Source organism: Dendrobium catenatum, unplaced genomic scaffold (genome assembly GCF_001605985.2).
Source record: "Dendrobium catenatum unplaced genomic scaffold, ASM160598v2 fragScaff_scaffold_501, whole genome shotgun sequence".
NCBI lineage: Eukaryota > Viridiplantae > Streptophyta > Magnoliopsida > Asparagales > Orchidaceae > Dendrobium > Dendrobium catenatum.
Window position 1 is genome coordinate 608,209 of NW_021318963.1, and position 23,514 is coordinate 631,722.

General features: G+C 34.8%; 1 protein-coding gene across 1 annotated transcript in view; it reads left to right on the plus strand.

The window, feature by feature from the left end:
* The window catches only part of LOC110094961 (protein ENHANCED DISEASE RESISTANCE 2-like), a 33,161-nt gene extending 13,758 nt beyond the window's left edge, over nt 1-19,403 (plus strand). Inside the window, exons 15-22 of the mRNA XM_020820315.2 lie at nt 1,295-1,358; nt 1,463-1,638; nt 7,492-7,593; nt 7,684-7,734; nt 7,817-7,960; nt 8,086-8,181; nt 18,055-18,156; nt 18,843-19,403. Of these exons, the coding sequence (XP_020675974.1) occupies nt 1,295-1,358; nt 1,463-1,638; nt 7,492-7,593; nt 7,684-7,734; nt 7,817-7,960; nt 8,086-8,181; nt 18,055-18,156; nt 18,843-18,944 (837 nt within the window). The 3' untranslated portion in view covers nt 18,945-19,403. The remainder of the gene's footprint in view (nt 1-1,294; nt 1,359-1,462; nt 1,639-7,491; nt 7,594-7,683; nt 7,735-7,816; nt 7,961-8,085; nt 8,182-18,054; nt 18,157-18,842) is intronic.
* Nucleotides 19,404-23,514: the final 4,111 nt, after the last annotated feature.

Genomic DNA, 23,514 nt, shown 5'->3' on the forward strand with positions numbered 1-23,514 from the left:
AATATTCTATTTTTTCTTGACTGCTGACAGAATATATCTCAATTTAGTCTAGTCTTTGAAGTGTTGTGTTAGAAGCAATAATAGCTACCATGAATTCAGCAGTACCTATTTAATGAAGCCTGCTTGTATTTTTAAATTATTGGTTTTACTATTCTAGGAACTGTCCTTTTAGGCTGCAATTCTTCAAACGTAATCTTTGTAGTTTAGGAGATAAAGAAGTGTAATTCTTTCTTTTTTGGGCTTTTAGGCTTAAACTTAATAAGATAATTAATTTATCTTTGATGAACATTTAATTGTCCCGACATAGTGGGACAAAGGCTTGATGTTGTTGCTGTTGTTGATGAATATTTAATTGTACTCCATATATGCTAGTTTGTTCATTTAGGCCAGAGATATAGACTGAGAAACCAATGTCTATTGTTGGGAAGAGATTCCCGTTTCTTGGGATTAAGGCCGTTTGTGTAGATGGGGGGAGTGTGGGAAGAGATTCCCGTTTCTTGGGATTAAGGCCGTTTGTGTAGATGGGGGATACTCCGACCGGTTTATTGCAAGGAAATCTCTAATACAAAGTACATGTTGAAAGACTCCTTAAACTAGACAAAACTAGTAAAAATTAGAAAACCTATCCAACAAGAGAAAAGACAAGGAAAAGAAAGATACGTGGTGAATCAAATTGTTGTTGTTGATTTCTCACAAAAACAGGTTACTAAATCTTCGAGGCTAGGTGTTGAATCCTCAATGCAAGGGGACGTGATAGTCCGCATGCATCTATAACAGGAAGAAGTCTGGTAGAACTAGATCTCAAAATATTTCATTTATCATCTCCTAAATTACTTGACCTTCAAAGTATTTATAATAATAGGATATATTCAAAATGGCAAAACTATCTTTGTACAAATAGGCCTGAAATAATTTGAAAATAGGCTCGGTTCACTTTTATCATGACCTAGTTTGACTCTTTTTAATTGACCTATGGTCATTTGAGCTTTTCAGGCTTTACTGCATGAACTTCACAACCATCAGCTGTTATGGTGCTTGTGCAAAGATGATGAAATTACGTGATGATCTCCTTTTTAGATGTTTTTGGTCTTTTGTTGAACTTTGTCTGGCCTTTTACACCTGGCAAATTGCTTATACTTATATGTACATTTGATTTTATTCTTGCTATTCAACTTCTAACTTATGATTAAAAATATTGCTAATTTTTTAGCTTTTCCAGTATAAACATGCAGTTCTTCCGTTAATATTATCTGAAAACGAAATGGTTTTCATGTTCTTATGTTCATTGTTGCAGGAACAACGCCAGCCCAAGTTTTCAGCAGCTGCAGGCCTAGTGAAAAGGTTACATGAACTTGCAGGTGAGTGTGCCTTGATTTGCTAATGTATTATGACGTAGCTTCAATGCAGCAGTTAAGTTTGTTTTTATTTAATCGAATTACTTTATTTCTTTTTACTTTTTCAGTCCAAAAGAAAGGCTATATTGATTTACAAGACGCCTTAATGGGAGATACAATACCATGCAGTTATGGGACCACTCTCAAGAAGGATGCAACCTTTAATGCCCCTTGTACTTGGGCAGAGACGGATCCTTCAACATTTTTGATTCGTAGTGAAAGCTACCTTAGTGACCATCATAAGGTAATACTGCAATTTACATTTAGGTTTTTTATTCTTGTTATATGGATGCTTCATCTAAATCTCTGATTCTCTTTATTCTCATAGTATGTTGTATTTCCTTAATTCAAAATACTGTTTTGAGATTATTTTGATTTCTGCAAAACTAACAAACCTTAAAAGTGAAGATTTAGCACACCAAATCGAATGGCAGTAAATGTTTTAGCCAAAGCTGTCCAGAATTTACCATGCGAGGTCAATCTGAACTAGAAAATTTTTTAGAGTTTAGTCGCACAATTATAAGTAAGAATCAAGAAGATAGAAATAGATCCATGAGTGATGCAAAATCAGCTAAGGGAAAATGGGCCAAAGCCCAAAAGTAAAATTTATGCCCAACAATAAATGCCCATTAAGGGAAAAAGCTGAAACTTTTGCCTACATCAATTCTCTCTTGGTGGAGAATTCTCATCACCTGATGAGATAGTTTATGGAATTCCAACTTGAGTAAATTGCGCCTTATCTAAATACTTAGTCAAAGTAGAGTATTTCTTTTCGGTCATCTCCTTTTCTCGTTCAAATTTGGACATGAGTTTTGAAGCTTCTTAGCTTCAAATTTCTCGGTACTTAAATGCAGTTGTCTTTGAATCTTGAGAAGCTCATTTTGTAGAGGATTAGAAAAATTTGCTCGAGGTGGAATCCATTTTGTTGTTAGAAGCATGTCCTCATGAATCCAAGGCATAGTTAGATGACCTTCTTCATTGCCTTTAATTTGTTGTTTGTTTTGACTTTCCATTTAAAAAAAACACACACACACGATAACCTAGACGCTCTAATACCAAAATGATGCTTAATCAGCCAAGGGAAAATGGGCCAAGCCCAAAAGTAAAATTTCAGCCCAACAATAAATGCCCATTAAGGGAAAAAATTGAAACTTTTGACTACATCAATAAGTTGACAATTTTTTTTTTTTGGAATGTTATCGATGAAAGGCCAGTAGATAGATGGGTAAAAAGGTTAGTAAAAAACAACAGGAATGTGAAAGTAGCAGGATAGATGTGAGTAAGGGATGAGTAGCGTCAACAGTGATTGGCGGGCAGGTGAACAAATGGATGGGATCAATGGATGGATGGATCAATAAATGAGTTGATTGATGGATGGGTCAATTGATTGAGGGGTGGATGTATGATGGGACAGATTAATTGATGGATGTTGGATTGATTACAAGCAGATCAATGGATGGATAGATGTATTAAAGAATGGATAACTAGATTGATAGAATAATAGATGGGTGGATTGATGAGTAGTTGAATGGATAGTGTTGACCTTTTGTTTAAATTCCAACCATCCCTTCACACTTGATATCACGGCTAGGATGGGAATTCGTGGGAGGCTTACCTGATCAAGCCGATCTTTGTTAAGTTCCAACCATCCCTTGACAGTTGATCCCACAGTCAGGATGGGAATTCATGGGAGATTCACCTGAATCACGCTGATCCCCTTCCATATTTGGGTGGCTGATTTATGAAGGATTATATTAGGATAATTATGCATTATTCAGTAATTATTTGTTTCTTTATTAAGATATCTTGTATTAAATAGGGATAATTTTGTGCTATAAAATCAAGCTTTTTCCCTCTCTAATTCTCTGAATTTAACATGGTATCAGAACCTTCATTGTCGTTGCCAGAATTCTGAGTTTTTTCTATTGTTGTGCCTTTTATTTCCAGCCTTCTCTTGTTGTTATTCTATCTATAACCAACGTAGTCTTCATTGATGCCCTGCTTGATATAGCCTTCATCTCTATCCTTTACCGCCGCAATGTCTGAAGCAAATTTCTACCAAAGCTTTGACCAAATGGAGAACTCTATGGTGCACTAAAGAAGAGGAGATCTCCAAAATATGCAACATTCATATTGCTTAAATAGGAAGAATTACTTGAAGTGCTCTCAATTTGTGAAGACCTACTTGAAATAGAAAGGAAAGATGAATGTAACATCCCACAATACCCCATAATGTAGATTGCAACAGAATAAACATAACATTAATTCACTATACTTTTATTATTCCTCATCAAATTCATACTTAAATAAAAACATCCAACCATAATTTCATTTATATAATAAACAGAAGCATCTAATTAATCCAAAATTTATAACATATATTTACAGAATCACTAAAAAGTCTAAAATAGTATAACACTGAACAATCTACATATCTCAAATGTAGACTTGCAAACAATGTTAAACTGTAGAACATAAAGTGAAATAAATTTGAACCTATTCTACATCAAGTTTTACCTTTCATTTCTGGAACATCTCACAATACCCCTTATCATTATTGTTAGTAGTATATAGTGTCACACAAATAAGCATAACATTTTTTATCATAAACATATGATACTTTTCATCATTTGAATATTCAAATAAAACATCCAACACCATTACATTTATTACATAAATGAAAATATCTAATAACTCAAATTATATTAAACAAATACTTACAGAGCCACTAATACAATCTTAAAATATTAGACAACTGAACTCTCTATATACCTCAACTGTAAACTTATAAATAAAGCTAAACACTAGCATATAAAATGAAATAACTTGCAAATTATTCTGCAACAAACTTTTCTTATCATTTTCCTGTAACAACATCACTATGGAAAGAATTGGTGAGCTATGAAGCTCAATAAGTTATGCAAATTAAATAACATTTAAATTTTATGATTATAAAATTCATAATATTGAAATCATAAATTATACAAACATGACATTATTTATAAAATATCATAAAATAATATTTAACTTTAACATTTACTTTCTTTGAAGTTTATATTGAATATCCATATTAGTATTTTAAATATTTGGCTAAACATTTTTCAGCATGTTCAATGGAGCCCAGGTAAATCTGCCATTATTGTCATTGAACAATATAGATATCCCTTTTGCCTCATTAGGAGTCCTTTTTGCCCCATCTGTTATGCGATATCATATCTCTGGAATCCCTATTGCCCTACTTACAATACAATGTCATACATGATGACCCTTTTGCCTCACCTGTAATTGTAAGTTGTACATTATTTTATAGTCAAATTTTACTAAATTGATATTCAGTATATTTCATAACATAGTAATTCATAATTGCCTGGCCATGTATAAAATTCCATAAGAATCCGTCTCTTACTATACTTACATACCAGGATGTGTTAGCAACATGAAATTTAATTGGCTCTTTTCAATTTGTTATCAACTAGAAAGATATTAAAATAATCATAAAAAATCTTATGTTAAACTTTAATGATACATATATGCAAGTGGTCGATCATACTGACAACTTGGAGTATACTCATTTTTATTATTGGAATCTTTATAATGCATTTATCACTTTAATTAAATCAAATGATATCTTACCTATCTAGCATTAATATTTCTTGCATCTGTAAATTATAATTTACACAACTTACCTTTAACATAACTTAGCAATGTCTTTAACAAGCATGCTTTATCTTATTTCCTCTTGCAAGTTTTCCTATAGATACGTAGTTGCTTAAGAATGCATACAAAGATGTATGTTTATATGCAATAAATTAACATAATTAAACTTGTAAATGAATCAAGTGATATTATATGTATCAAGAAATTCTAATATTTATTTTTATAATTTAAAATTGTCTAACTTACCTATTTCATGAACTGCTTCTTCCAATTCTACACCACGTAATCTTTTCCTTTGATAAACTATCCCAAAACCTTCTTTCTGCATATATCTGTTGAATCCTAAAATAACAATTGGTATACACTTCTTTAAAACTTCTACTATTACTTATAAATTTATAAGAACCGTAACTATTATAAAACAACTAGAATTTTTTATCTCAATTCGTTCCTTTCCTTCAATTCTTTATTATTCCCCTTTAACAGAAATGTCTTCACTAAATTCCACTCTCAATTACTGCTGTAGAAATCAGTAGATCTTAGCAATATACTCAATCAATTCTTTATAAATTTTACTACATTTAATTGCAAGTTTACTTACACAAATTTGTATTATTCTCTTATTTTTTGTTTGCATTAAGCACTTAACCGAATATAGATCCTACACTTAATGACAAACTCACTTCAATATCAACCAATTTTCCATTCCTAAAAAATATAAAAATACTATCTACAGTCGAGCCCTTCCTCCTCAATAATTCAACAATTTTCCCATATTATATCAACAAGCTAATTTTTACAGTCATTAAAATTTTATTATTAATTAGTGAAAGTGTTATGATAAAAAAAGTTACATTGAGCTACCCACAGAAAATCTTAAGAACAAAGTGTATTGGTTCAAGAAAACACATAAGTTGAGAGACTAATATATATCCAAATGGAAAGAAGCAGACACTCATGTTGACCTGTAACGACTCACCCACGACCCTAACCGCCGGTAAACCCACGATCACACGATCTCGGAGCAATTGTCGCTTCTCACGACACAGTGCTCGACCTCATTTGCACTCTCACGCTCTCAAAAACAAACATGAGAAGAAGGAAGACAAAGAGGGATTCGGTACTCACCTGTCGTGCCCTAGCCGCAACTGTCCGCACCCTCCAACCTCCAGTCCCAACTTCGCCGACCGATTCCTGCTCCGGTTCAATCAGCCGCCGCCTCTTCTAGCCCAACTCCGACCGTCCAAGATTGTTGAACCCATCTATCCGTTGCCGTGCCCTAGAGCTGCCGCCTCTATCCAATGAATTGTCAGATTGAAGTAAATAGAGAGAAAACACAAAATTTAGTACAATATGTTTTCTAAGTAGAAAATATCTGTCTAATATGTGAAAAAAACATTGTGAACTGGATGCAGGGAGGGACATGTCTTGAATAATATGCTTATCAGCTATATTCCATGATGAGAACATCCAACTTTAAATGAATTCATCCATTAAAGTTATATGTGCATAATCTGAGAACCATGTCTGTAGATATAATAATTATACAACTACTTCAAGTAATGTAGTCAAGTAACAAGTTAAGGGATCTATCAACCAATGCCAGGTTGGCAACCTAAGTAGCTGCGAATCCGAGGATGGGAAAATCAGTTCACAAATTCTCATCGCCATATACAGCTAGCAGGAGTGGTGTGCTTCAACTTGTCATAATGGAAATACATCCTCACCATGGAGCCAAATAGGGACTCCCACCTTCCACTGTCATTTTTAATTTTCTTTCAAATGTTGTGATTCATGCGTCGAACTGCACGTTCTTGAAGGAATATTAAGCCCATTATTCTGTGATGCTAGATAAACAACTCAAAATATTGAAAATAGAGTGACTCTAATTAATAAACACTTATATCTTAAACACAAAGTAAAGGATGCAATAAAACTAATTCATGCATCGGAGAGCAATAAACTTGAGCTCTTTATCAGGTTACTTATTACATAATTGATGCATCTCTTTCATTCCTGCTATGTTCTTTGGAACAAGGAATATTTTTTTCCTCACTTGGGCATCCTTTGCTTTCATGACTATGGTGCTGGATGCTTCATAAATCATGTGATAGAATGTAGGATACATAGAATAATCTCTCTCACTTCTGTCTTGTAATAAATGCAACTGACTGTTATTGAAAGGGAGGCATCATATAGTTGGAAAATATGGATGAAGACATTGGAAAGTAGCATGCTATCTTTATAGAAAGTTATGTAAATAACTATCAATTTATATTTGTTTCATGCTAGCAATGATGTTCCTGTCTTGCCTCCTGATATAAATGTTGTAAAAGTTAAATACTAGACTATAAGAAATCCACATAAATGGTTGGTCAGTGAATTCCATTTTACTTTAGAAGAGAGATTGATATTCTTTTTTTACTGGCTATTTCCGAAGGTCAAAGCCAATGGTTCCTTGATGCAAATGGTCGCTGCTGATTGGCTAAAATCTGATAAGCGTGAAGATGATCTTGGTGGCAGACCTGGGGGCATTGTGCAGGTTTGTCATGCCTAACATACTATTATTCCTTACGAGTGAGTGCTAAACTTCAATTTGAATGCATCGTAAGTCAAATTCTTGGTTTTGCAGAAATATGCTGATCAAGGTGGCAATGAATTTTTCTTCATTGTTAACATCCAGGTGCATTGATGCTCATCTCTCGCCTAAATTTGGAATATTATCCATTTAATTTGTAATTTTCTCTTTCTAATTTTGCATGCAGGTTCCAGGTTCAACGACATACTCTCTTGGTTTGTATTATCTGATGGATACCCCTCTTGAAAGAGTGCCATTGTTAGAGCGCTTTGTTAGAGGGGATGATGCTTTTAGGAATTCAAGGTTTAAGCTCATCCCTTATATATCTAAGGTATGAATTTGCCCGTTATCTTATTATTGTCTTTGGGCCGTTGGTTCATGGAAATCTAGGCAATCTACATTGTTATTGTCTCATTCACATATGCTCTATTTCTTATATATCCATTATGCTTATAGGGCTCTTGGATAGTGAAGCAAAGTGTGGGAAAAAAAGCATGCTTGATTGGTCAAGCATTGGAAGTAAATTACTTTGGCGGGAAAAATTACTTGGAGGTAAGAACAGTTCTTTAAATCACAATATCCTTAATGTCGTTAAAAGTTTGGATTATGCATACTAGTTAAGTAATAATCTTCTACCTGAATTTGGGCTATGGAAGGGATGGGAAAGATCTTAGAAAAGCTTGCACTAGTAAGTTGTGGATTTTGTATGATGTTATTCAAGATAAATAGAATTGTACAAGTAGATTTTGCCTAAATTATATGATCCTTTTGGTCATTGGATTATATCAAGCAGAAAAAAAACTATTAATTGCATTAAATAGGCAAGTCTGAAGCCTGATAAGTAAGCATACCATGACTGGGGAAAGCTATGTTGAAGGAAGTGTCCTCTGGCAATGAATTTTCCTCTAAAGAAGAATACTAAAGAAGTGACACTAGTTAAGACATAAAATTAAGTAGATGTCTAACTATTTTAAGTGCTAAATAGTCAAAGTAGAAATTAGGGTGCATATGAGAAATAGTAATTTTTCATTGAACTCTTCATAGCATAAATTTTTTTAATAGAGGAGGATATGGGTCTATTTATGGGAATAACTTCATGACTAAAAGTTCAAATTAATACAAAGAGGGAGAGGGATGTGGTTTGTTTTAGAAAGCTGAAATTAATTTCAGTTTAAGAGATTTGGGAGGGAAAATATTAGAGATCTAATTTTGAATTCCCAAATTAAAGAAGAGGATTATTGCTCATTCAATGGAGAGAGCCAATAGGGGGTCGGCGGCATCAATGAGGGGCTAGGGTTTGGGAAAACTGAAATGAATTTCAGTTTTAAGTGAGATTGGAGGGAATTATTTTGAAATTAAAGTTTGAATTTCAAAATAGGGAGGGGGATTAATTGGGCAATTAATGGGAAGCCCAATGAAGGGGGCCGGCGGCATCAAGGAGATGGGGAGGAGTTTGGAGAGGGAGGAAGGGGTTTCCAAATTGGCTTGCTGATGTGGAAATAGGATTTAAAAAAAAACTCCAAATTAAATTAATTTGAAATTGGATAAGTTCCTAATTTGGAATTCCAAATTAGGAAATAATTTAAAATTTGAATTCCAAATTTCAAATTTGAAATTGATAGAGAGAGGGGTTGGCCGGGTGGAAGAAGGCCATCGGCAAGGTGGGCGGCCGGATTTGTGAGGGTGGCCGGTGGCTGAAATCCAAGGGGGTGGGGGCGGCGGCAAGAGGGCTAGGGTGGTTTTCTTTTTTTTTTTTAGATGGGATTTTCTTGTGGTGGAAGGGAGGTAGGTGGAAGAAGAAAATAAAATAATTTGAACAAAAGATCTTTAATCCGTCAACCAATAGAACTCACAAAGAGATCTACCGGTTCTCTTCCGAGCACTCACTAAGAGAACTAGAAAGTTGTAGAACTCACAAAGTGATCACAAAATAAAGAACTCACCAAGAGATCTTCAAGCACTCACAAAGAGAACATGAGAGTAGAAAACTTTCATTCATCCATTCTCCTTACATAAGAAAATGGCCATATATATAGGCCTCAAAATGACAAAGAAAACAAAAGACTAAAATACCCCTTGGGCTACAATAGCGACCAAATACCCATAAGGGCAAAAGCGGAGAAACTGATAAATAAAATAAACTACTAAATAAAATGACTCAAAATAAAACTCATGATCGTGGCTGTCGATCTCCGGCGTCTCCTGATGGTACATGTGTCGAAATTGCTGACGATGTCCTCATCAAGAAATTAGGGTGCATATGAGAAGTAGTAATTTTTCATTGAACTCTTCATAGCATAAATTTTTTAATAGAGGAGGATATGGGTCTATTTATGGGAATAACTTCATGACTAAAAGTTCAAATTAATACAAAGCTTATGACATGATAAGCCTCATTAAATGAGAAGTAATATAAAAATTTTCTATTTTACGAATAAATTTTAAAATAAATTCATAATGAAATCTTATCTATTAGACCATGCATTATCAATCGAATGACACGACATATTACATCAATACCCATGGAGTGGAAAAAACTCTATTCGAGAGAGTGAAAATGAAGTCTTTCTAATAGGTTGAAGGAGCAACAATGTCTTCTTTAGAAGAAGTAGGTATTTTCTTGAAGGTATATGATATCTTCATCTTTTTGTATTTTTCATATGCTAAACAAATGCGTCGAGGAAGCAATAGAAACACTCTTTGACCTATATAAGCTACACTTTATTGCAGAACATGATGAACTTCCAATTTTTATGCAGTCTTAGAGTAAATGTGATATATATATTTCTTGAGAAATATCATCATCTTGAAGATTAAAAAGAACACTTTCTTTGCATTATCTTCATTCTTTCTCTCTTCTTTTTCTTTTTTCTAATTTCCTTTTGATGTGAAACAAACAATGAAATTGCAAGATTTTAATAAGAAACTTGTTTAGTAATAAAATTATAGGATTATTGTTTCACTTAAGTTAAGACTTTCAATTTTTGTGGTTATCAACTTGCTTCAAGTATGCGATTACATGCTAGATTAACAGGTCCGATATAATAACAAGACAATAGTAAAACAAATATGCAGTTAACGATAATCCATCACTTAACAAATCGAGTTTTCACCTTAAATTTTCCCTCTCAATCACTCGTTGGAAGTAGGGTTAGCGGAGGAGGAATGTCAGCAATCTGAGTGATGCCATTGAAAGACAGAGGATGCCGGCGGATCTGGTCTACGGGAATTTGGCCGGAGTTGGAGAGACGGGCGGTCGTCCGGTGATCTTCCACTCTCCTGTAGGTCGTTGTTCGTCGATGATGTCTGCCAAATGGAAGAGAATACAATCCACATATTCCTCAACGGTGCCTTCGGATCCAAATCCGAGGTCGAAGAAGGGCGATTGGATGACGTCAATTTCCCCTTGAGAATTGAAGACAAATCCGTGATCAACTTCTGGATCTGCCATACATGGACATGAAAATATCCGAGTGGTGTTCTTTGGTGGAGCTGCCGGTTGGGAGAAGTGGAGAGGGCGTCGGTGAGAGGGGAGTTGGCGGGCAAGGAGAGGGGTGGCTATGGTTGGGTTAGCAAGGTGGAGAGAGGGATTTAGTAAATCTGAAATTAAATTCAGATTTCACTAAGGGAGGGAGAGGGATTAAATTTGAATTTCAAAATTATCCAAAAGGAGTAATAAGGAGCCAGCGGTTTAATGGGGTATTAGTGGGGAATTAATGGTGATTGGAATTTAAGTGGGAGAGAATAAATGTTTAGTAAGTGGCCGGCCATATAGGGAGGAGATGGGTGTTTTATTTCAAGTGTGTGGCCCTTCCCAAGGAATAAATAATGAATAAAATCAAATCTAAATTTAATTTCAAATTTGATTCAATGAGGAGGTTTCCTAAATTAGTTTCTAGCAAAAGGAAAGTATGTGAATTCAAATATTTATTTGAATTCTCAATAGGAAACTTTCCTAATGAACTAGGATCTAATTTAGGAAAGTAAATGAAGGCATTTGGATTTTGATTTTTGAATTTTAAAAATTTGGGACAAGGTGGCCGGCGGGTTAGGCATGGGTGGGAAAGGGGTGATGAGGTGGAGGCCGGACGCCGTGTTATTGAAATGGTCAGTGGCTTGTTAGGTAGAGGGGTAGCGGGTAATGGGGAATCAAGGGGAGGGGTTGAGGCCGTCAGTTTGGGGGGATAGGAAGGGGATTGCGAGCGGTATAGGGGGAGAAGGGAAGAGGAAGATGAAGACTAAAATAAAAGAACCAAGAATTCACCCGCGGGAAGCTGTTGGGTATTTCGTCGGCCTCTCCTAGGCTTCACCACTCTCAGGAACTCACAAAGAGATCAACAAGAAGCAAATTAGAATTTCATTCATCAAAATCATCATTAGAGACTAATACAATGACTAAGCCTTAATATATAGACCACCAAAGCATGAAAAAATGTAAAAGACACAAATGACCTTAGGCTACAACTTGACACAAATCCCTCATAAGGGTACAAGTGGAAAACCGGAAAATAAATAAAAGAAATGCACTAAAACATTATAAATAGAGACTATGAATCATAGTCGTCAATCTACGATTCTGCCAATGGTAAGTACGTCGAAACCTCCGATGGATGTCGTCATCACCTTTTCTCTCTATTTCCCCTTTTACAAACAAACCTCTTGTCCAGTATAAATTAGAAGGACTTGGTTCAATATTGGACCTGAGATGAAAACCCAACTTGAACCTGAAACTAAAATCCATGTTTGGGTTAGCTCATTTAATGTTTGTGTCGGGTTCGTGTCAGCATAAGTGACTCGAAAATCAATCATGTCAGTTTTGGGTCATATTATATTCGGTTCAGGTCAACCAAAAAAATAATGTTTTAGCTATTAAATGCATTTTTATGATAAACTCGTAAAATTATAATTTTTGTTGTTTTGTCCAAATCGAGTTATCATGTTTATTTTTGTCGAGTTGAAGCTAACCCGCACAAGTTAAATGTTTTTTTATGTGATGTTGGGTCATGTTTGGGTTTGATATTTTGGACCTTTTAAATCTATGATGCACCGACACTTCTCCTCAAAGAGGCGTGCAGTGTTCGACACCATGTCCGACACGACACTCGTCCGACACTCCTTCGACACGTGTCGGACACACCAAAAATATGTTCGATTAAAAAATATTAAATGCAAATTGGACACACATATCTTAAATATTTTATGAATTTTTAAAAATATAATTTCTTGTATTTTGCGGAATTTAAACTAAATTTCTTATTTCCTATCCACAACACCAAATCAACGTCCGCACTTAATTCTCAATCATCGAATATTCTCATTTTCATTTCTTTTTAGCGGTGAAGATATTTTCATCTCCTTTCTCGGTGACTGATAAATGGTATCGACGCCTGACTCTTGATGCCTGAAATATTAATTGTTCTTTTTTGAAACTTATAAGAAAAAAAGCTAATGTACATGCTCGGTACCGCTAGGTATCGCTAGGTATCGATAGGTACAGTTCAGTACATGCTCGGTACCGCTTGGTACAAGCTCGATTCCGCTCAGTACATGATCAGTACCGCTAGGTACATGCTCGGTACCGCTAGGTACATGCTCGGTACCGCTCGATACATGCTCGGTACCGCTCGGTGTCTTTCCATACAAATAACTTACAAACTTTAAAAACAAGCATAACTTCAAGTATCATCCTCTTCTTGTTGTGAGAGAAATTGGAGCACATACTCATTTATTCAACAAGTTATCATGAAATTGATTTATTATTGCTTGTCATTTTTAATATAATGTCACCTTAATTTTTATATATTATATTAAAAATTTATTATGCCGTGTCCACGCCGCACCCGTGTCCTATATTTTTAAAAATGCCGTGTCACGTGTCCGTGTGGTGTCGTGTATGTGTCGACGTGTCTGTGTCGATGCATCATAGGTTTAAATAAATAGGTCAAATTCAAGCTGATTGTATTTACTCGGATCTTTTTTTGGGTTAATAAGCACCTGACACATAAACCTGAATTGACACCCCTAATGAGAGAGTGTTAAATTAGAATATGATGATGATGAATTTGGATCGAATTAGGTGGCTAATTTAGCACAGAAATTTTAGGAATTAGTTAAGAAATTGAATTTACTGTGAATTTGTCTTTAATTTCATATTATTGAAAATTTTTAGGAAATGAGCTGGTTCATAATTTGATTTTGATATAAAATATTACTTAAACTCAAATTTGAATTGATTGTTGAGAAATTTATGGAGGGAATTCAAGAAATGACGTGGAAAAAGAAAAAAAAAAGGAGGGGCATACGGAGATAGTGGTCAGAGGGATTTTGGATTTTTTATTCTTTTTTCTCATGAGGAGATAGGGATCCATAGTGGGGAGACTAGAGGGATATGGAAAGTTGAATTTCGTCGTTATGTTTGTGGGATGAGAGGACAAGTGCTGGAAATTGTTGTAATTGAGGGCAAAATGGTAAGGATTTCATGAAATTTGTACAAAAATAACATGAAATTTATTTGATACAAAATTGATGCGATATAGGTAGTGGAATTGTAGATTCAATAGAACAATGAAATAAATAAAAGGAGAAACTATAGGAAAATAGTGAGTTCTTGAATTGTAGATTTTAAATTTAAAATGAAATGTTGAATCCTCGTAACAGAAGATTAGGTACTCATAATATGGGCCACAACAATTTTATCTACAAATCTCTATAACATATTTTCTTACACAAAATTAGTGGCTATTTATAGAAATAGCCTAACAACTAAAAATTTAATCTGCCCTTAAAACATCATAAATTGATACTTGTCATGTGAATAAGAGTTAACATAAAAGAATTGCCTAATTATTAATTAATCTGGAATGTGAATACATGAAAAAATTATATCTAATCAGATATCATCAATCTTATGGAAGATGATAGATTTCAAATGGCATCACTATGTCTAGATGTGTCTTGGAGTTTCGACACCCAAGCCATTGAATAACAGCTTTATGGAAGTGTCCATGTTTCATGTAGCATGTTTTACTAGGGGTGTCAATATTGAACACGACACGAAAATCTGACTAGAGCAAGGGAAACATCTCTCTCAAAAGAATATGTTATAGGCCTTCTCCAAGAAACTAGTCTTATGTTTGATGAAGGAAACTTTGCATTCATCTTAGGATGATAGAAGACTTAGGTTCAACCCGGACCCGAAACGGGTCGGGTTCGGGTTTAGCAAATCAACCCGTTTCAAAAATTGGGTCGAGTTCGGGTTGACCCAGTAACCCGAAATTGACCCGTTTTTTACCCGAAAACCTTTTTTTTGATTTGGAAACCCGTTTTGACCCGAAAATCAGAGATTGATCCATTTTGACCCGAAAACTATCATTTTTTGCTCCGTCTCGGGTCATTCGGGTCGTGTTGGTTTGATCCAGACCCGAAGCAGGTCGGGTTCGGGTCTGAAAAACTGTCCCGAATGCCGAAACGGGTTGGGTTCGAGTTGACCTGAATATTGTCAGGTCAGTTTCGAATTCGACCCGAACCCGACCTGTGACCCAAAATTGACACCCCTATGTTTTACTGGCATTATATTGGTTCATCACAGGTTTTACTTGCAAAATCTAGTTTCCTAACCTCTGATCCTAATCCACAGTAGATGGTAGACCAAAGCATTGTTTCTGTAAAGTATGTTACCCAAAAACTCTGAAGTACTAAAAAAAAGTGATTATATGTACTATACTATTTAACAATTATTTTATGGGAAACTAACTTTATTCTTATTATCCATTTATTTAAAAAAGTGTGTTTTAGTAACTAATTGAACAATTATCTGTATTATAAATTCATGTCCTTGAAATGTTAAAAGAAAATAATTTTTTAACAGGCATTGAATTTCTACGAGAGTTGTCTTGTCTAGACAGTCAAACATCATTTTGCAAAATTTATATGCATATTTTAGAATAAAATGTTGCAATTTGAGAAGTTGTTAATCCTCTAAGTAGAGAAAAATAAGTTTTAATTATACAATTGAGTTAAATTTGATGTTGGTTACATTGACTAGTTGTAGTATGAAGATTGTCATAGAAGTTTTCAAGTGCCTAGAAATAGATTATAAATATCTAAAGGATTAGCTGTAAAGTGAGGAAGTAGTGTGAAATGTAACGAGGATAAGGAAGCTAAAAGTTTTGTAAAAGTCTTTAGTAAAGCTACAGCTACAAACCTAATGATCAAAGCCAAATAAACAACCCAAGTGATTTGTTTAGTAGGTTGGTTGTTAAAGGAGGAAAAGAGACAAGATAACGAAGGAAAAATAAGAGAATTTACAGCTTTAATCATGTTAGATGTTTTGAAATAGAACATATTCTCATTTTAGTTGATGTTGATATTAAAAAATGTTAAGAATGCTATTCTAAGAAGTTATTAAATAAAAGTTTTAAGGAAAAGTTCTTTAATGAGCAAAAATGGATATAATTATGAATTTTATTGTAGTTTATGCCACAGAAGCATGAGATTAATTTGCTTTGGAAAAGATGCATACAAACAAATTTTAGTTTTAGGGGATTAGAGAATTAAAGATACGAGAGTAGTTCGATTTATTATTCTTTTTGTGAATTCTTGAAGGCCAAGATAATGGGTAAAGAGTGAAGAATGTAGTGGCACCATTCTTTGAAAAATAAGAGAGATGTTTATGATTATGACAATTATGGGGAAATCTTTTTTTTTTATGGGAAATCAAATTTATGAACTTTCATAAAGTTATGAAAGCGAGGGAGGATAATATTCTTAAAATATTATGTTGATGTTAGAGAATCAAATTGGTTTTATGTTAGGAATATCTATGAAGTTTTTTTTTCTGTTGTTATTAATTGAGAAATATCGAGAACATTGAAAGGATATTTATTTGGTGTTTATTGATCTTGAAATTATATGTAATTGAGTATTACAAGAATTGATTTGATGGGCATTAGAGGAACTTTTAGAAGACACTTCAAAACATGCATCTCCAACCCCTTGCAGTCCTTTTGTTCATTTACATTTCACCTTTAAAGCTCCTCATGTTCATATAATTGATCACTCAACGTAGAGATCTGATGAGTGCCATTATGTCCTAAGTTTTTATGTTCTCTAATTCATATAACACATCAGTATTGCTATGCAATTACTTGCTATGCATAGTATGAAAGCTTATAATTTGAATTTGAATTTTATTTTGGATAAGTTTATAATTTGAATTTTAAATAGTAGTATGTTATGGAGTTACCGTAGGGAAGATTTGAATTATTTCTTGTTTCGTTATGACTATAAATAGACAATGCCTACAATGAAAAGCATCCAAAAATTCCCATGATCCTTTCCTAGGTTTCTCTTTCCCATCCTATCCACTGGCTCCAACTAGGCCATCAAAAGCCGCCTCCAGCCTCCTGCTTCTTATACAGCACCTTCTTGCCTCTGCTGCAGCCTCAAGACACCCGAAAAACTCCTCCAGCCGCTGGCTTGTAGTCCAACTATATTCCTACATTTTTCAGCCAATATTTGGTGTTTATAGCAATTCATGGTGCAGGACAGCAAGCAAACTGATAGGAAATAGTCACCTCCAACAGAAAATCTGGAAAAACAGCAATCGGACTGCAGCAACTTGAGAAAAACTGTAGAAATCTGAAAAAAAATGATGGATTTCACTAGCAAACAAAGAAAAACAACAAATAATACTAGTTTCTTCAATTCAAGAGGAAGAAACGACTCTCCAGATCCCTAGCCAAGCGACTAGAGCTCAAGCACAAGGAAGATCTCAAATTTCAAATTCAAATTCAAGATCAAATCCTAATTCTAGTCTTAGCAACTAATTAAAGTCAAAGGAGAAATACAAATTCCCTAAATAGCCCCTAATTCAAATATTTACCTCTGAAGTAATTTTTAATCAAGGTGTGGGCCCCATAGGAGCAGCCGGCCCCTTCTCTCTCCCTTCCCTGGGCCGGCGGCTGTAGTAGAAAACCGATTCACTAGGGATTGGTTCAATAGGAACAGCCGGCCCCTCTTAGGCCGGCCTAACACAAACTCTGCAGTATTTTCCATAGTCAACAAATTTAGGTGTGGAATTCATTCGAAACTGTCAATGTTGCCACGCTTATTATTTTTTGATGAAAAATCAGTAAGGAACACCTCATTTCCTTCAAATAATTCAAAGGAAACCTAATTTTCTTGTCTTAGACGAATTCCTACTGGTTCCAAAAGGCTTTCAGACACCCAATTTCGGATCAAAGTGTTCTACTGCATATTTCAAGTTATGGCGCCAAGACCAATACATTGTGGGTTTTGCAGGAGGATATTCATTTTCTAATTTAGTTTATGCGCATGTCTTCCATAGACCGTTGTGATCTTTGTCAGTTATTAGTTAATCTAATAATTACCTGGCCAGTGTCTTGAATTTATGTTGATTTTCAGATTGGAGTCGATGTTGGTTCATCAACAGTAGCCAGAGGCGTTATTACTCTTGTTCTTGGTTACCTGACCAATCTTGTTATAGAGATGGCATTCCTGATACAAGTAAGTTGTAACCATACAAGTATATGGCCAATGCTTCATAGCTTTCATTTTTCAATACGTGTATTCTGTTCATTCTTCCATTTGGTTTATAGATATTTCCTTTTGCCAATAGATCTGCAAATACTATTTTGTAAGATTTTAAAAGTATTTTTAGAGTTTAAACCAAATATTCATTTCTTACTCTACATAAAACAAGTTGATAGAATTCCAATAAACTCAAATGTTTTTCAAAAATTGTTTTCCTACTTCAAGCAAACAAATGAGCCTAAGATTATGTATGTATTTGTAACATTTGAGCTCCATTATGCTTATTTTATCGTCTGATTATGCTATTTAGGACAGCAGAAACAGCTTATGCGTGTCTAAGGCTTCGTTTGGGATAGCTTTTATGTTGCTTTCTAAAACAGTTTTTTAGTACAAAAATTTCTTGAATTAGAAAATTTTATACTAAAAAGCCTTTCTAGGAAGCAGCATGAAAGTTGTCCCAAACGAAATCATAAAGCTTTTTGAGAGCAAGAATGCAACTTTCTTAGTGCCTATTTGATTGTGGTTTTTTACTATACGGCAGGAGAGAACAGGCACTGCCTTGTTGGTTAAAAAATTGACCAGCTTTATCAAAAATTGCTTGAAAAAGGAGAAATCTAACCATACAGTGCCTTGTTCTTTTCTTCCCTTTGTGACATCAGGGCAATACTGAAGAAGAGCTTCCAGAGTTTCTGCTTGGAACCTGCCGCTTAAATCATCTGGATGCTTCTAAAGCAGTTTCAATAACTCCTTGGAAGCATTAAAGAGGTGACAAATTAACCGGTTACAGAATGCTCAACTCAGGTCAGATGGCTTTGGGTTTTTGCAGATTTACACACCTCGTCCTATTCACCATTACATAAAAATATATCTTCAATAAAAAATAATGAAAATTTACAGCAGCCGGTGCTGCACTAAACTGTGTAGATACCACTTTCCGATTACATTTCATCATTCTTTGATTGACAAAGCTGAGCTTCTTGTATCTACATATGATGGTATATATAAGTGAAGTTTTGTCAGATATAAGTGAATGTAAAAAATGAAGTAGGAGCTGTGAGCCTCATCTAGATTAAAGCAGAACAGAACTCTCTATGTATGTTGATATATCAAAGGGCACATTTTATGAGCATATTCTGCAGTATTTTGGGCTTTACATTGTTATGAAAATGGATCAAAGTGCACATTTTTATTTATTTTTTGTTGATATTTGTATTCCCATAGAGGTTGTTTGTCTTGAAAATATAAAGCATTTTGATAAGATATAGTAAACTGTAATGCTGGCATTTTAGAAATGTAGGACTTATATATATATATATATATATATATATTACCCCTTAACTAGAATTTTTTTTTTCTAAGGATGATAAATATTGTCTTTATCCATTGCCCCCTTAAAAAAAAGTGCTATTTTAATAATGATTGAGTGACTCTTATCTCAATAAAATATTATTATGCACAGTCCCTTCTATGAACATGTATCCTAGTTAAAGTATTTTTGTTGCATGTAGAGTTGCAATGTTCACTATCCTTATAAGATGAGACTAGACAATTAGAAAGACTTGTATTATATGTTGGTGGATAAAGTACATTAGAAGTCATTCTTTGGTATATAGTTGGTGGCTATTAATAAGGAATGTCAAAGATTGGTTGACTTCGATCGATTGAGCTCAATTGGTCTTCTTATATGATGGGGGAGATTGAAGGATTGAGAACGCTTGTGTGGACATCTATGGCTGATTGATGTTTGATGCAGTTTCTTGGTATGTGGTAAGTTATGATCGATAAGAAACGTCGGAGGTCGTGCAATGATTTATATTGTCACATAATCGATCTCCATTGAAGTGGAAGAACAATTGAGAAGGGTTGCTTTAGACATATGTGGCTTATAAGCATCGAACATATGTATTGGGTCATGATTTATAAGGAATATCAGAGGTAAGCCAATGTCTAAAGGTTTGATTAGGTCTTTCTTTTTATAGTATGGGAGATTGAATAACCTAGAAGGTCTGTGCTGGACATCAATAGTTGACTAATGTTAAGTGATTTCTTGGTTACTATCCTTAACTCTAAGCATGTTTTCGGCATCTTATTTCATCTGCTTGTTGAGGGTTTTTCGTTCTCTGGTGATCTCGCAACTGAGGTCTTCAACTCTGCTAAATCGAAGACTGAAGCCCAATCATCAGCGGCGATCCAACCGGAATCAGTTGATCCGCCATGTACGTGATTGATTGATTTTTTGGCATCTGTGGGCTCTGAAAATTTGACCCCCGGCCTCTGCCCAGCTTGTATGATTTTCTTCTTCGGGGGAGTTTTAACGGATTAAGTTCCAAGGTAAATTTTGTAATGCTGATGGGTTTGTAGATAAGATACTAACCAGGGATTTCACCCTCATTTTGTGAGGACTTTATAATCTGAGTTCTGGTTTCCTATAGGCACAAACCCCTATAATTAATTACCCCTCCCAGTAACGAGAGAGAACTTTCAATTAAGGCTAGTCGTTAATGAGATGCGTAAGAATATGTGTTATCTGACATATAGTAGCAACATGTGTTTAGATATTTGGAAAATTTGGTATTTAAAATTGAAAATTGCACCATCTTGTACTTAAAGTGGATAGTGGGGGAATGAATGATAGTCCTGATCAAGATCCCATGGTTCCGTCGTCTCGAGCCATCGTGGTCCTGGTCTACTTAGTTAAAGGAGGTAGTCGACCCAACATGACAGAAGGATCCTTGTCGGCAGCCATGGGTTGCTTCATCCAAGGGTACCTTGTAGACCTAGAGTGAATATTTTTCTAATTGGATAAATTTGAATCCACCTTAGCTAATAGAAGGCTTTGTGCCCTATCGATTATATCATATTGATTCATATCTCAAGGATTTGATGCCACTAAGGAGCGTATTGGCTCGGGCCATAATCGGTATTTCGTGGTGCCATTTGGTGGCAAAACAACTCGGTTTAGAGGGCCCGGGTCATAACCGTTTATCCTGCGATGCCATTTGGCGGCAAATTGCCGGTTAAATGACACGTACCACGTCCTTATTGGCAGGAGATTGTTTGAGAATGGATCATAGTGATATTCTCGACTAGACATTAGCTCTTTGTAAGCTGAAATAATTTTTCAATTTGTCCTCCCCGACAAACTGTCGTGGAGGGTGGATGGATTTTGCTTTAAGCGGTTTGATGGATTATTTCAATGTTTAAATATCTGGAATTTTGGAACTTTTGGATTTTTGGATTTTATGGACATTTGGATATTTGGGAGACATCTGAAAGTGTTTGTGAATTAACCCATCCGGTTGAGATATTCATTCAATACAACCATCATTGGAGTGACTTTAAGGTCACTTGGGAATTTCATTGATTGGACCTTGTCGACTCTGTCTATTGCTCGATAGAGGATCGGATTTCACATGCTTCATACATTCATTAGTGAATTTTCTTTGTTAAAGGTTTTGAAGGCCTAATATGAATGTATAAAATAAATATCTTGGTCAACTTCGTGACCGCATATTTATTCGATGATTCGAACCCTGTCTACTCCTATTTATCTGCTAAGGAGAATCAGGTTTCGTAGGCTTTATGCCTTTATTAGTGAGTTGATTATAGAACTTGAAGGTCTAATATGAATGTATTAAAATAAATACACCGGTCACCACAATCATGTATTTATTTGAAGGTTCGAATCCTGTCGACTCCTATTGATCTGCATAGAAGGATCGTGTTTGAACTTGAATTAGGCACACTCCCTTCTATCAACATGTATCTTAGCTAAAAATATCTTTGTTGCATGTAGAGTTGCAATGTTCATTATCCTTGTAAGATGAGACCAGACAATTAGAAAGGCGTGTATGATATGTTGGGGGCTAAAGTACATTAGAAGTCATTCTTTGGTATATAGTTGGTGGAAATTGATTAGGAATGTCAAAGATTGGTTGACTTCGAGCGATCTAGTTTGATCTTTATCCCTATAGAGGGGAGATTAAATGATCAAGAAAAATTTATGTTAGTTTTCTGTTGATAACAAATGTAGAGTGTGCATGCTGGTCCAGCTCAATTGTTCTTCTTATAAGATGGGAGATTGAAGGATTGAGAAAGCTTGTGCGGACATCTATTATGACTGATTGATGTTTGATGCAATTCCTTGATATGTGGTAAGTTACGATCGATAATAAACATCGGATTTCATGCAATGATTGATATTGTAAGACAATTAGTCTCCATCTAGGTGGGAAAACAATTGAAAAGGGTTGCTTCAGACATATGTGGCTTACAAGCATCGAACATTACTTTTTGATATGTATTGGGTCACAATTGATAAGGAATGTCATAGGTAAGTCAATGTCTAAAGGTTTGATTAGGTCTTTCTTTTTATAGCCTGGGAGATTGAATAACCTAGAAGGTCTGTGTTGGACATCAATAGTTGACTAACGTTAAACGATGAAGATGACTAGTATTCGTATTAATATATAAAGAAGGTTTTGGTGGTGTGATAATGGGCAAATTATTGCATCCGGTCACCTGATAGAGATATCCGTTCGGATCTATCTCTGTTTACAGTAAAGCGCATGTATGCTACAGTACCTGCGCTTTTACTGTAGATAGAGAGAGATCCGTTCGGATCTCTCTGTCAGGTGACCGGATGCAATAATTTGCCGTGATAATGGGTGTTGTCATTCATGGACAAATAATATTTGGTGGTAGTGTCAAGGGCCATGGGCATTTTTTTACTTTCGACACCTAGTAGTGTTGACAATTAGTGTCAGGCCGTGATTGATAGATCTTTACAACTTCCCAAGTATAGACATTCTCTCAACCAAAGACCCTTCGTTGAATGTGTAAAAATATAGCCTACCAAGAATCAAAATACTTAATCATCGAAAATATCTTAAGTTACCCCAATTACTCATTTGATATATTTTTTTTCTTTGAACATCATAGCATCTTAACGAGTTTAGAATTGATCGATTTTAGGCTCGTCAGATTTGTCTTATCAAAATGCTTATTTTGATTATAAACACACAAAATTTAAAGAGCATTTAAGAGATCAAATGCCCTTAAAAACCTTCCAAACTTTTCATGACATTGTTGGCTTCCTCTCATTGAAACTCATTGGCTTCACTATAAATTCCTTAAAAACAAAATTTAGGTTTCAGAAGCAATTAAATTTATATTTTGATATTTAAATTTTCTTTAAAATTAGCTTATTCTTAATTCCGAAATTTGCGGCAGATCCAAAAGTCATGCTATATATCCAATCAGCACGATATCAATAATTGGAGAATCCTTTTCCACTTCAAACCTTTTAATTTAGTTAATTTGCAAGCAGAA